Raw genomic sequence first — 15,390 nt, forward strand, 5'->3', positions numbered from 1 at the left:
CAATAAAACGTTTACTTCTAAGTGAACCTTAGAAAAGCACAAGATTCAAGAGTAATAAACGCAATGCAAGTCTCCTCCAAATATTGCATGGATCCTGTGTCCTTTAAGAAAGAGCACGTGACGAGCACTTTCTTCGCTTGTCACGTGCACTTTCTTAAAGAACACAATAATTTCTGAAAGGTTAGTATATAGGTGTGAACGTGGAAAATGGAATTTCTTCATGCCTCGAAACCTACGATATTTTAATGAAGTTATTATGTGAATTTAAATTCGAGATTTACGACTGATCGGATTTAGATATTATAAAATGTTAACTTTCTTGAGGGACAGTGCTTCCCTGTAATTTCGTTGAACCAAGGACTATGCATCAATTGTTTATTATTATGCAACTTAAGTGTATTATTCTGTGTTTGGTTACTCCTATCTAACTTGACGTGCATGTAATTTTTTCATATATATATATATATATATATATATATATATATATATATATATATATACTTTATATTTATAAATTATTACAGCTATTTAATTGCAATGTGAACCCTAATATTATCATAATGTTAATGGAAATTGCATCATACTCCTCACGAATGTTGCGAGATAGAAGGGTTTATTTATATACTCGTTTTTCAAATATTATGAGTGTTAGTTTCAAATATCTGTTTATAAATAATATTAAATTTGTTTTATTTTTTTCTCAAATCATTCGTATGTTAGGCGGAATAAACTTAGCTCAAGCTATCGGGGCCATTCTAAACGCAGATGACAAGAGAAGAGTTATATCCGGATCAACGGAGGCAGCGAAGATGAGAGTAAATACCTTTTGGAAGACTTTGAAATAAATTAGTTATTTTGGTGATAAATTGTATGCTCACAAAAAGTGTTATAGTCATTAGTTGTGATGCCATATTTTCTGATTTAGTTTAAATAAACTGCATCAAGAAAAGACAATCTGAAAGAAGTAAAGCGAAAAACGTTTAACGTGCTAAATAAATGCAATGTTTTGCTAAACAGCAGAGATTTTTGGCACTAAATCTTACTTTATTGTACTGTTAAACTGAATCTATTCATTTTACTTCGGTACAGTAAAAATATTAAGCGCTTGCGCCCACAAGATTAAATTTTTCCTACCTATTGGTGTTATTCTATGACACGTACGATTCTATGCGTTTTCGTTTAGAGATTTTGCCTCTAGGAACACTGGCATAATCCAAGAGATAAAAATATTTGTGCAAAGTAATAATTTTTTTTCTCAGAATAAATTTTTCCAAATTTTGTACTTTAAAACTTGAACACGTTGCTTTCCTCTGGTTTTCGTTGTTCCCAATAGTTTACCGAAGGATGGAAACAAAACACGAGGCCAAATTCATTTCCAGTTTTACTAAACTCATGACAACGCAGATGCAGTGGAATAAGTTGGTTGATTGTGTGCTGTTTATGGAACTGCATAAGAACAAGTTTAAAATATTTGAGCGGGAAACTGCAACTATAATTAGTTGTCCCAGTTTCCTATATGAATATTCACATGGTGTCTTCTATGGAATAACTCAGAAAAATTACGTAGAAAAGAATTCTCATTTGTGAATTATTCTTGGACGAGGAAACATAAACTAAAACTGTGTTAAAAGTGGAATAAAAGGATGAAAAATAAAAGATAAATGTGTTCTGGTGACCCAAAATCCCTGTGATTTCGATTTATCAATTTCTAGAACTTGAATCTGATCCTTCATTTCTGATAACATTTCAATCCCTCCGTGAATCTCAGAAGGTGAAGGCGTAATATATAATAGTTTATTTTCTAAAGATTGGTTTGAAATTCTAACGGTACCGTGAGTTTGCATCTTGATAATGTAAAACATCAGTTCAAACTCATCATCAAGCAGCAGTTTCAAAAGGAGACTACATTGTTTTGGAGGGCTGCCAACTGTTGGTGATATGTTTGCACACACACATATTAAGAGAGATGTGCGTGCCCATATAGAAATGTGAGCGATAGAGAGAAAGAAAGAATTGGAGTCAAGAAACTGATCACATTTTAGCATCTCTCTCGGAATACCAAAATACTTCTTGCTAAGTTTTGAAAAGTTGATCTCTAATAGTAGATAATATCCTTCTATCGTTATGTATTGGCTTACTGACAAGTACTTGGTACTTAAAAAGAAGTTAAGCGAATGTCCTTAAAATATATAAATGCAGACAGCTTTACAAAAATTATACGAACATTTCAGATTTTTTAGTATACGGTATCAACCATCGAGTTTTTATGAGTGACCACGTCAGTCAGCAATGACCTGTGCCACTTCAGCATAATTAGATTTCTCTGTAACTCAGATAACCCAATGCCTTATCTCTGAAAGTATGCGCGTTCAAACCCAGTCTAGTTTAAAGAAATCAAGTCAGTTTTTTGAATTGTGGCCAAACTAAGACTATGAGGTTGTCTCGACTCAAATGCTTGTGTTTATTTCAGACTTGTTTGCCTGTTTTTGCAGTATACAAAAATAAATAATTAAATAAACAGTTTCCAGAAGGGGGGAACTTACTGTCTGAGGGCTTTTTCTACTGAAAACGAGTTAGCAGGTGTCATATGAAATTAGCTGCGCTTTTTTTCATCCCGGAAAACAGAACGCAAAAGTACATGTAACTAGCAGACAATGACTAGCAGTACATGACCTCAACCTCAACGTGAGTTGCTTCAGGAATATTTCCAAAGAACAGCGACACAATTAGAGTACCAATTTTTATGTTTCAATGCTATCAGTCAGAGAAAATCTCAGTTTAGTCCTAACAGTAAATGAAAACTTCAATTGGCCACTGACGAATCAATGCACCTGATCAACGTTAATAAGTATCACGGGATCACTGTAGAAGAATGGAAATGGCATCATACAGACAGCACAAATTTCTTCCAAATAAGTCTTATACACGAAAAGAAAGTAAAAAAAAAATGAAATGAAATTCACACAATTGAGAACAGCAGTTGTAAGGGACACGATAGTTGAAGTAACTCCACTCTTGGCCACTAGGTGCGCTAACAGTCAATACAATGGCGACTCAGTAATTCATGTTTCTTCAAACATGGTTTAAAGAGAGATTAATGTAGAATATCTGTGTAACCCTTTAATTTATCCAAGGTGTAGTTATTTTATGTAGAAACATTTCCTAAGAAATAAATAAATAAATAAAATAATATAAATAATAAAGGCATAGGAAGAAATCAATTAGTTCAATAATAGGTTGATTATACTTAGAGATGAGTACATCGGCTTTCTCGATGTTTTGAAGGATGGATGGCAATAAAAATCGAGTTTCCTACTAGTGGGGGAACGTTGCGTGCTTTGAGATCCAATAACTTACCTTCTGTTGAAAAGCTCTTATAAAGATTCTTCGCTCCAACTGGATGCGAATACGATCTTTCCTACCAAAGGGCAAATGTCGAAATGTCTTTCTGATTGTGCTACGGAAGCATTTCCGCACCAATTTCCACATTCTTTTCAACTATAATTACAGTGAATATTGGAAATAAACTGCAGAGTATGCGCATTTCAGGTTTTTAATACCTCTTTGAAATTCTAAAGGTGAGCTTAGTATACATGTTTTTTACAATTATTTCAATTCACTCGCAAGAGAGGGTGAAAACTGGCAGGTAATAGATAATTTCCAAATAAAAGTCACTGAAATATGGAAATTAGTGCTATTAATTTACTTAAATGTTTGACATTCAAAAGAATTTATTTGCAAGTTTATATTCGGAAACGACTTCCATGAGTTGATCGAAATCAATATTTATTTTTAACAGGTGAGAGAAACTCTCATCGACATACTGAGGAATTTGGAAATACCCAGTCTGGATTCAGCCAATCAAATAGTAGGTACACTGGGTATTCTTCTACAGGGTCCGCCAGCAAGTTATTCGACTAGTGCAAAGGTAATTTTCCCTTAAATATTCGTAGCACAGTTTCAATAATTACTTAAATACAAACTGGTTCGAACAGTATATTTTTTCAACCTTAAGTAAACAGGATTAAGGATAACAGTAATGCTAGCTTATTGCTGGGTAACCTCGATTATCCGGACTTACACATAAGGAGATCATAAATAAAAATCCGGATAGATAGAAGAGTTAGCTTTAGAGGCGATGAAATACTTGAAGATTATTGTGAATTAATTCAGAATTTTAAGAATGTATTAATGAAACTTACGTTTCCACCCCATTCATATATTATTCATTAAATTAAATTCAACTTATATTTGCTATTACGTTGAAAATCCAGCAACTATTTTGAAACAAGTCATAAAAATAATTCTAAAACATAAATTCAATATTTTGAATATTCTTTCATTGCATCCCCATCCTACACACACTCGCAGTCTTTTATGTTGTTGTCATTTGATTTTTAACGTGCAAGGAATCGTATAATGCCAGAGAACAGTTTGAAATATTTTTCATTGTTGGTATTTCGCTTATGTACTGATTTGTTTTAAATGGGATGTGTAACAGAAACAGAAATGTCAATGGATAGGCATCATTGCGTGTTCTCTGCAGTTTAGTGAGGAAATTGAAATGAAAAAAAAAAAAAAGAAAGAAACTGAATCAACTTTAAATTTTTCCCCCCAAAGGTTTTCTATTTACTAGTTCTTTCTTTCCTTGTTTCCTATGTCAATTATATTCAGTTGTTGAAATAACAAAATTCCTATAATCGCTTAAAATCACAAATTATTGTTAATGAGAAAAACAGATTCATAAAATTTGAAATTATGTTCGCAAAATGATCAATTATATCTTGTAAAATAGAAAGAAAGTAGTAATTTGATTAAAATTATGTTTATAATTCCTACAGCAAATAGTATTTGATATTTTGAAGACGGGGGTCGATGTTTTAACTACGGAAATGGCAGAAGACAAGGTTTCTTACCAAGAGTTACATACTATAATGAGGTTGGTACTATTGTAGTTTGTACTTGGCTTTTCTTATGAAGCTGATATTGCCCAAAGATAACTTTTATGCTTACAACAGAATATAAAAATCCAACTTTGACATGCATGACAGAATTTTTAAGTCTGAATATTTTAATAATCTGAAATGATTAGTTAGGAAGGTAGATGTGTTTTTAGTAAAACACACCACCTACCTAACTAATTACAATCAAATTGTGTGTCCGATAGGATCACACAATTTGATTATAAACTTAAAAACTTAGTGCATATTTATCAATTATGAAGTTCGTGCATTAAAATGGCGTGTCATCTGGTACATTATGGATAATGTTATTGTCCTCTGCGACAGGTTCCATCGTATGATCCATTCTTACCATCCGACAACAATTTTCCATTGAGTCCACAAATAGAATTTTTTTTTTTTTTTGTCAACCCTGGCTTTCTATATACAACAAGTGCTTAATATTTTCTCACCACTAATACACACTTCTGAAGCAGATGGATAAATTAGATTATCAAAAAGACTACGTTTCGTCAAATTTCATAAGACGTCTTCGAAAATAAGAAAACAAAACTAATAGAAGAAGAAACAAAACTAATAGATAAAAGGATGACATCCGCTAGTAGATTAGTATCTAGATTTATTAAAGATGAAGTAATCTGAAACCTTATTCTAAAGACTAACATACAACTATGTTCACGTACTTTAGGCCGCGGACCGATCGATGAAATCTACGAAGTAAGTCATTCACGCTAAGCCTGTTTGTTGGATAGTGAAAAGGCGTACCAACTCGGTCCTTGTCCGAAAAATCCTACGGACAAGTAGGATTTTTCGTCCAGAAAAGCAGGGATTTTAATTCCCCTAAAACTACCAACAAACCCCATTATTTCAGACGATAATATATCGTGTTAAGGATCACCAGATTGTAGCAGTAGTCTTCTGGGCTCTCCTCCCTAGATGCCTATTAAAATCATTGATATCATTATGCCGCCTGTTAGTGATTAGCTAAGAAATTGGAGACCGGGATAACTATCAGTCTTCAAATAGTTAGGGAGAGAACGGCATCGATTACATCCGTTACAGAATATAAGGTATTCGCAGATTTATAACGAAATGCATATAAATAGAGCCAATGAGGGTGATACATCATTCCCGTCCATTCGATAAAACGTCGAAGTAAACATCTGAGTGGAGTCAAGCTTTGAAATGGAAAATAAAGCTCCTCACGCTTTAAACATCAAATATTTTAAAGATTTATAAAATTTACAAAAGTGGGTGTTTTTACAAAATCAGCCTTTTATAAATATCGACGATTACTTAATTACAATAAAATTAAATCCAATTTTGATCCATAAAAAATTCGAATTTTTCTCTTACTCTAATATTTTAATAACCATTTATTGAAATCATTGCTTCGACAAGAATTCCAATGATAATTTATGATTAATTGAACATACATTTTCTTCACCAAAGGTGAATGAGGTAATTGAAGTTCATATGCGTTACGTTCCTTGCCTTAAAACCAGTAAACCATTTCCTAATTTAACTAAAATTTCATATATGCGTATCTGAATATCCGTGAAACTCCCAACAGTTTATTTTCATTATTTCAGAACTTTTTCCGAAAGTATATCTCTACTTATGGGAATGACTATCGGTCTCATCCCATACACGTCATTTATAGACACCAAAGGATCCAACGTTCCACTGGTTGATATTCCTCCGACTCCAGATCCTCGTTATCCAGAAAGCGAATTGGTAGGTAATACTTTAAATCAATCACACAGTGATTTTTTAATTATCAAGGAAAGATTAATTTAAAATTTGATAAGGTATTTTAAAAGCACAAAAGTTATTTATGATGACCATAAACTGGGAAATGGAATTCATGTAATGCAAAAAAGGCCTATTACTACGCGTTATGTATATTTGTTTTTAGTATTCAATTAAGTTATTGAATGAAATAAATTAAACATAACTAAATGCTCGCAGATTTGTAATTTATTCAGAATTTGTTAATCTATGCATAATTTATAACAAAATTTGTTATTATAATATGAGTATGCAATGTTTTACTGATAACATCGTTAGATAAAAAATAAATAACAGAACGTTAAATAAACTCGAAGTTTTATTAAGCTTGAAATATATAATACGCTTGTGCATTAGAAATGCCATATCTGTATCAGTTGTTCAAACCGTTAGAGGGCGCTTAGAGGGGAAAATTAAACCCGATAATAATACAATAATATAACCGGCTTACAGATTGGATAACTGAATATGGCAACTCACAAATATGTCAGCGTTTTCGGGGGTTTAAACCAAATAACTAATTATTTTGCCATCTTACACTGAGCGTTCTAACTTAGCTTAGCTCTCTTAGTTTAAAAACCGGCATTTGTTTTATTGCTGAGATGAAATAAATTAATTAAACTCGCACTTGTTGAATGTCATTTTATAAACAGTTGGAATTTTATACCTTCTGAAGTTGATTGTTATTTTTGCTTATAAAATAATTCTATTTGTTTACCATTTCAGCTCTGTCAGATCGGATCCGATACATACAATTTATTAAGCGAACTATCAGATAAGGCACTCGAGAAACAGACTCCCAGAGAAGACGAATATAAGCTGAAGTCTCGAAGTTTCTATTTAAATATAAGATGTGTAAATTCGGATGAGTACGAGAATTCTACAATTGGCGACGAGGATGACAGTATTAAACTTCCATCCAAGGATCACCTTGTCTTGAATGAAACAAAAAGAATCAACATAAAGGTAGGCGTTTTACTTCAAAGTAATCTTTGTAATTACTTTGTAATCTTTGGAATTATAATTGTTAGATATTTTTTAAGAAATCGGATTTAAGAAGTAAAAAAACAGAAGTAAACTAGATGACATAAGTACAAGGCTGATTAAAAATATCTGAGACAGAAAATTATTGAAAACTTTGGATTCTTTTGAACGTTACAAGTCCAAATTTGGCGAGTTGTTCCACTCTTGAACGACGTCCTGCTGCAGCGTAATGCCATATCAATGAAAGTAGTCTGTAATTCTAAACTACAGTGTTTCAAAAAGAATGTCCCGATTTGAAAATTGTATATCTATTTATTTATATAAATTTAAATATAATTTAAATTTAATTTAAGTATATCTAAATTTATTTTTCAACTGTACCACATTTTCATTATTAAATATAATTATTTGAAATCGGGTCATTCTCTTTGAAACATCCTGTATTTTAATGGATTTGCATGGAGAATCTTATGACATGTCTTGTAAGAAACATTTCTGTAGCTTTCATTCAAAGTTTACACAGATGGCTCTTTCAGTACATTAACAGCACTATGAGAAGACCACAGCATGGTTCACACACGACTAATCTGTGACATCTCTTCCTGTAGCATCAGGAGATTAGGAAATATTGTAATCCTATTGATTACCGCTAATATTTTTCACAAAACAGTTCTATCTTGGATACTTTACATCATTTTCTCTTAATTCTTACCTTCTAATAAAACAGGCGAAAACAGAAAATGTCCGTTCTGAAGCACATAAAATAATATTATTTATAATGTGTATGGTTATCATTGGTATACACTAATAATAGAGGGATATATTTGCATTCTACATACACATTTTCCAATCACTGATTTCCATTCATTGTCATTTCTCAGTTACAAGAGGACAAATTATCACGACAGAAGGAGCCTATCGATTTCTTTTGGAAGTTCTTTTTTTTTTTTTTTTGGCTAGATGGGTGAAGCAAAAATGCTTTTCATATCCCCCTTTATCTGTAAAAAAATGTATGGGTGGGGTAATATAGAGCTATAAGCTCCGATCATGACAGGAGAGTAACAGTAATAGCCGAGTCTCAGTTAAAACTTCATTGGCTACAGCACTGCCTTCTCTTACTCTCCCTGGGTACCCATTTCAGTCGCCTCGTACGATATGCATGGGCTACAGTGGCGCTATTCTTATCCCAGCGACCATACGGGGTCACATTTGGATGTTTTATCACACTCTTTCTTCTTCATGAAGCTCACTACTATAATACAAGAAAAGGTGTATGAAAGCGTATGAAATGAATAACCAAATATGTTTATGATTTTTTAAATTAATTTATTTGGCTTTTGATATTATTATTATCTCTTTAATTATTATAATAAAATAATACTTATATTTTTCTAATATTTCAGTTAATTATGATCAAAAGTAACGTTCATGCCTGTGTTGAAGGTTCACGCTTTGTAAACACAAGAAATATTGAGCTATCAATGTACCAAGAAGGAAAGAAGCCTATTAGATCTAAAAGTTCAGCTCCAGTAAATCTCGTGGAGTTCTACTTGACGAGGAAAGGTAGAAGTATTACATTTTGGTTGTTCATTTTTATTACGTACTTGATATCATTTTGATATCATATTTCTATAATGCAATCTTTCTATGATTCGAAGTACTTGTAAATAAAGACTGCAGTATAGAATTATATTCATACAAAGCAATGGATTGGGAAATAAAATTTCTTATCCGGGAATTACCTAACTGCCTGGCAACAGTACAATCATCAGTAGTGTTATTATCATATGCATCCTATTTCATTAAGGATAAGTGGACTAGAAGTATTTACAAGTGCCTCACAAAAATTCGAGTGGGAAGAAGGGGCTGGAGGAATATGATGAGTCCTTTTTAGGACTTCCAGGGTAACGGATAGCAATGCCGTAGCTAGTGAAGTTTTAACTGTGGTTCGACTATTAATGTTACCCAGCCATGACTAGAGCTTTTAGCTCAATAACACCGTATCCACACATATTTTCTTTTCAGATGACGGGATAAAGAGTCAAGGACTCAGTTCATCTGCCAGTTCATTTAAGAACTTAAGAACAAAAATTCGACAGGGAATATGAAAAACATTCTTGGTTCACCCATCTGCCAAAAAAATCGAACTGTATTACTGTCTATCGTAACTCTGAGTGATCCGCTGAAGAATTTTACAAGCTGGAAAATGAATAACGAGTGAGCATCACACCATGTCTATTTTCGAAAAATTCTCCACAAGTGATGCAACCAATTTTCAGAGTTGACAGTCACGCTCTGGTGACGAATCCTCTTAGAATTGTCCTAAATTACCACACATTGTAATGTGATTTTCTCATTATATTGCAACGTCACGTGGAAGGCAGTTGCATTCTGCGAATAGCAGCTATAGGATAGCTAGCTCGCTTCTATTAGCTACTGATTATGGGAGGAATATGACATGATTCTTAATTCCAAACTAATTTGTTAAATCACAATACTGAGAGAAATAAATGATATATTATTCTTTCTACCAATCAATGAAATCGTAAATTTATTGGTTTTAAATGAGCGGACAAGGTACTCAACTTCACCTCACCCAAGGACTTAAGAACTTTTTGTTGGCTTAGTTCAGTGCTTCCCAAACTGCTGGATGTCAGGGCCCCCTTTGCAAAAATTAAAATATTTCACGACCCCCCTAGAAAAAAAATCGTAATAGAGAGATATATTATTATAATATTTATTGTATTTATATTCAATACAAAACATACACAGGGAATATTGACCAAAAATCAAATGCATACATTACATTTTTTGCCTCTTACCGTTTGGTTCTGAAGACGATGCGGGCTGTTCTGGTAAAATATGAAATACTGTCCTTTTTTTTTTTTGAGTCTGTTTCTGCTTCTTCTGATTATTCGCGGGGATTTTTTAAAATTTTTTATCAGCCACTTATCCATCTCAGAGTTAAATTTTTTAACGTAGAATAGATCAAATAATATCACCACTTACCGATACTGGCACACCACAGACTGATAACATGAAATTAGTGAATATTACCTGAATAACGGAATCCCCGGACCAGGAACATTTTTCTCTTTTGTGACTTTTCTCCCTTTAAGGTAATTAAGCCTAACGCGAAACAGACAGCAAAGGCAGGTTATTAAAATGTGTGTGTGTGTGTGTGTGTGTGTGTGTGTGTGTGTGTGTGTGTGTGTGTGTGTGTATATATATATATATATATATATTACTTAGTTTTAAATTTTATTGCTGCCTTGTGAAATCGAACTCACACACATCTCATTAATAACAATAGTTTTTAGTTAGATACTGTGCTTGCCCATGCAACATATGGTTTTGTTTCAGTCTATACAGCATAGTTTCTGTATGAGGGGACATGTGATTCATTAATTAGTGTGTTTTTATCCCAGTTGTCTCTAATTGTACTATTTGTTGAGAAATATATTACACAGACTCCTCATACCTTATTCACTGGCATAATAAAAGTACTTGCTTTTATTGCCTCTGCAGTATAGTGGCTGTTAGGGAGGGGTGTTGTTTACCACTGCAAGCGTGTTACTATCTCCCCACATGAACTTGTTTAAGCTTTTTTTTCATGTGTGAAGTATATGCGAAACTTTTATTGGTAACAGAAAACTAGCTCGGATGACAGTGATAATATAAAACGAGTTTTGGTATGTATATAAAGTCAATATCAACAGTACCTGATTACGAACGCGTGATGAAAGGGACAGGAAGATTTGGAGCTTCCCTGGAGAGCATTCGAAGTAAATACAATTAACCACTGCTTTGAAATGAAACATATGAATAAGCAATATTTACTAATATTCATTAAGCATCGAAATACGCAGGAAGCAAAGTTTGTGAACCAACACCAATGTGTGAATTTTTCCATTAAAATATAAAAAATAACAAAAAGAAATAATAAATAATAAAAGTTAAATCCGTTTCTTTTAAAACAAAAAAAAAATCTACTTAGTCTTAAAACATTTTAAATTTGTTTTCATTATTTCACGGCCCCCCTCAACAAAACCTACGGCCCCCAAGGGGGCCGCGGCCCACAGTTTGGGAAGCACTGGCTTAGTTGGCATTACAGTGGATGCAACAAAACCAGTCGAGGAATAAATGCCACAGCTTCCTTGCAAACACGTCTTTGTTTCCCCGTAAAAAAAAAAAAAAAAAAAAAAAAAAAAAAAAAAAACTAAAGCGGGGGAGGGAGGGAATCAGTAATAATTCTTATTACGACTCAAATTGATCCCCTGTTCTGACTTATGGTTAACAGCAAACTGCAGCACACATTTACGTTTGAAGTTTTCTTTCTGATACAGAATGCAATCTTCTATTTGAATAGTTTGGGAATAGTTTATTTTATCAAAACATATATACAGAAATTTGCTAATACTTGTTTGGAAATACTATGACAATAAACATACTAAAACTGTAATTATTCTTTAAATACAAGAGCTCTTTCCAAAACAGCGTCGTTCTTCATTTACAGATCCCATACATTTAGCTTCCAACGTCCACATGCAAATTGATGACGTCCGCAATCTAAACGATGACAGTATACGAGTTCATACTACAATCATCCCAAGAAAAGAAGCCACCGTGCAACTGTTCTTCTATTTCTTTGATCCGATACAACCCATATTTGTAAGTATACTTCATAATATTTTGATATTGCGTAGATTGTGATGTGTTTATGTTTCTGAATGATACACGGCTGTGTATAATTCAGCAACATAAATGCTGAGGAAGTAAACTAAAAATATTGGAAATTCATATTGATGTGTCATTTTGCATTACTCTGGAAAATTAATTACAAAAGCCAGTTCCACATTACATGGTACTGTTTAAACTATTTTTGATATCATATTAATAATATTTTAAAGTGGATTTACATTACAATCAATAAGCGTTACGTAGCATACATTCTACTTTGTAAAAATACACATTTATACCAGTATGTATCTAAAGACTAGTTTATTCAGTCTTAAAATTAAACATATTCACCAAGAGGAGTGTCGCTGATTAACTCACATCATATGCGACCATGTAGTCGCTGGTCATTCCATTTTCTGAGTGTATCGGGCGTATATTTATTTCATTAGATACGGAATTAGTGGCGCCTAAATAGGCATCCTATTCTTGCTGATTCACGCCATTCTAACCAAAAAACCAGATTAACAGAATAGCAACCGACCATATACTTATATAGAAACTTTAGAGTTATTAAAAGCTTCTACCTATTTTCCACACCCTTATGTTAAAAATCAACATTTCTTACTCGCTTTTAACTCTCGTAGTAAATTTCTGATTCTTGGTCAGACATGTTTTGACAGATTAATGCAAACAGCCTCTGTTACTTGTGACTTTGCCTTCGTATCTTCAAATACGAATCCTTCCGTGTTAATATGACATCTTATTTATTTTTTGAGGGCGACATAGTATCGTTCTAAAACTGTCCTGCTACTTATTCACAAAGACCCAAAGAACATCGCGTCTCCTTTTCGCTTAGAATGTCAATAAACAATATTAGTGGGATATTTCGCTGAGTGACATCAAAATCGTAAACCCTTGCATTGACAGAGAGTGCGTACTGCTGAACCGTTTGGCAGTTTCATCATCGAAGAGAAAGACAGATCGTTAACTGGAGGCGGATGTCACACATCTCAGTTAAAACGATGAGCAAGCCATGCTGACATATTGCACTGGCTATCTCAAAAAGATCTTTGACATAAAGGAGGGCAAATGGCATTGTTTGTCATTATAGAAAATAAGTCTAAATTGCATAACAGTAAATATCATATATAATAGAAATTGCTACCCAGATCCTATTTTTTTTTTCAATTTTATTTTTGCATTATTAGATTGTATTCTTAGCTGATAAGGAACCGACTCTGAACCACTTCAGACAGAAAGAGAAAACCAAGATAATTTCTGCCGAAACAAATGAATATATTTTAACGCTTAACAAATCAGAAACAGCGTATTTTGCCGAAAGATACTCCATCGGAGTCCTTCCATACAGCAGTGAAGTTGTTACTGTACTGGATGGTGGCATTCCACCTGCCAAGGAATTCAGCTTCGTCTACGACTTAACCGTGTTCATGTCCGAGTGTGTTTTCTTTGACGTCCTTTCCGGACAATGGAAAGAAGATGGATGCGTGGTATGTAGTCATTTCATTCTTCTTATTGAGTTTTTTGTTGTTTGTTTTTATATTTACGGTTATGTAACAATTTTCTTGTAAGTGCTTCTTGCATCTGTTTGAAGATCTTTTAAATTTTGCTGACTTTCATTTTGGAAGTTGGGTCCGCAATCCCAGAGTTACCTCTGCTTGATGCGTACAGTAAGACCAATTTGCCTTTGTCTTCGAAATTTGTCTAGACTTCCACAAAATTGGAAGCTAACAAACGGTCATTGCTAAATTATTAACCAGTCTCATCGTTTATATTTATATATTGGTCAAATAAAACTGGCTGACATAAATGTCAAACTATCCACTGCTTTCTAGAACGAGAAAAATTACAATATCTGAAAAAATTGTATGTTGAATTTTTATACTATTCGGAAAAGCAGTAAAATATGAGAAATGAAAGAAAAGCTCCCAAAATTGTAAATAAATAGTTTAAATAAATACAAATGGATAAATGAAGACAATGGTTAAAAGTAAGAGGTCAAAATAAGATTGTGAAAGTAATACGAACCATTGGCCTTACAAAGCTCGCTTAAGTCCCTCAAGGTTTTGGGGAAGTGGGTGGTTCAGAGGAGCAATACATCTACCTAGAGCATCCCACGCATACTGAATAGGATTAAAGTGAGGAGACCTGATTGGCTAGTTCAAGCATACGGTGAGTCTCTTCTTGAAGATATTGGTCCACGAGCTTCCCTCGATGAAGACTAATATTATCGTCTTATAGGATAAATATCGCACCTACACACGGCAGACTTTCACGGTTACGTGAAAGGGACACAGATCAAAACAGGGTTATTGTGGTTTTCTATAGCAAATCGGGACTCGTCTATAAACTCTACCGACTCCTAGATTTCTTGGGTGCATTTAACGTGGTGCCTTTCCAATTTGAAAGGTTTTCTGCTGTGGCATACGGATAAGGATCATGCAGGACTACCGGTCAGCCAGCATACAAATCACCTCCGTTACGTCTTCTAGGCATAGTAGGAGCTATATCCATGTTCGTATAGCCGAAGCTAGATCAGATCGTAACTTCGTCGGGGTGGCACTCGCGTTTCTGGGAGCAGAAAAGAATCAGAGATATTGGTCACCCATTACGGTTGTGGGCGATGACCTTCCTTCAGTGTATCTCCAGGCCACTGTTTGCGACTGTTGGGTTAATTTTCATAGTCTGTGAACCATGGAATGACTCACATGCGACCATCTGACTACCTACTGTAGACTTGCACACTTTACCGTGTAGGTATTCGGAACCGAAATCCTACGGAATTGGTTAGTTACTCCATATTCCTGGGGGTGTCCTATGTCTGTAGAAGAGTGTTCACGGGGGAAGATTTGCCAGTTCAGGGAGACGAAAACATCGGCTTTCTGGATGATAAAATCCATTTCCTCCGTATGACACCGGTTAACTCACCTTTAGTCGAAGGAGACCAGATAAAGAT

The 15,390-nt window shown here is 33.9% G+C and overlaps 1 protein-coding gene across 1 annotated transcript in view; it reads left to right on the forward strand.

Annotated features, from left to right (window-relative positions):
* LOC150099757 (uncharacterized) overlaps window positions 1-15,390 on the forward strand; it is a 58,662-nt gene that overhangs the window by 33,834 nt on the left and 9,438 nt on the right. The window contains exons 17-22 of the mRNA XM_090403487.1: window positions 721-815; window positions 4,842-4,939; window positions 6,554-6,698; window positions 7,479-7,718; window positions 9,140-9,265; window positions 13,625-13,924. Of these exons, the coding sequence (XP_090259613.1) occupies window positions 721-815; window positions 4,842-4,939; window positions 6,554-6,698; window positions 7,479-7,718; window positions 9,140-9,265; window positions 13,625-13,924 (1,004 nt within the window). The remainder of the gene's footprint in view (window positions 1-720; window positions 816-4,841; window positions 4,940-6,553; window positions 6,699-7,478; window positions 7,719-9,139; window positions 9,266-13,624; window positions 13,925-15,390) is intronic.

This window comes from Typopeltis vanoorti, chromosome 14 (genome assembly GCF_054136105.1).
Source record: "Typopeltis vanoorti isolate ZY-2024b chromosome 14, IOZ_Tvanoo_1.0, whole genome shotgun sequence".
Classification (NCBI taxonomy): Eukaryota; Metazoa; Arthropoda; class Arachnida; order Uropygi; family Thelyphonidae; genus Typopeltis; species Typopeltis vanoorti.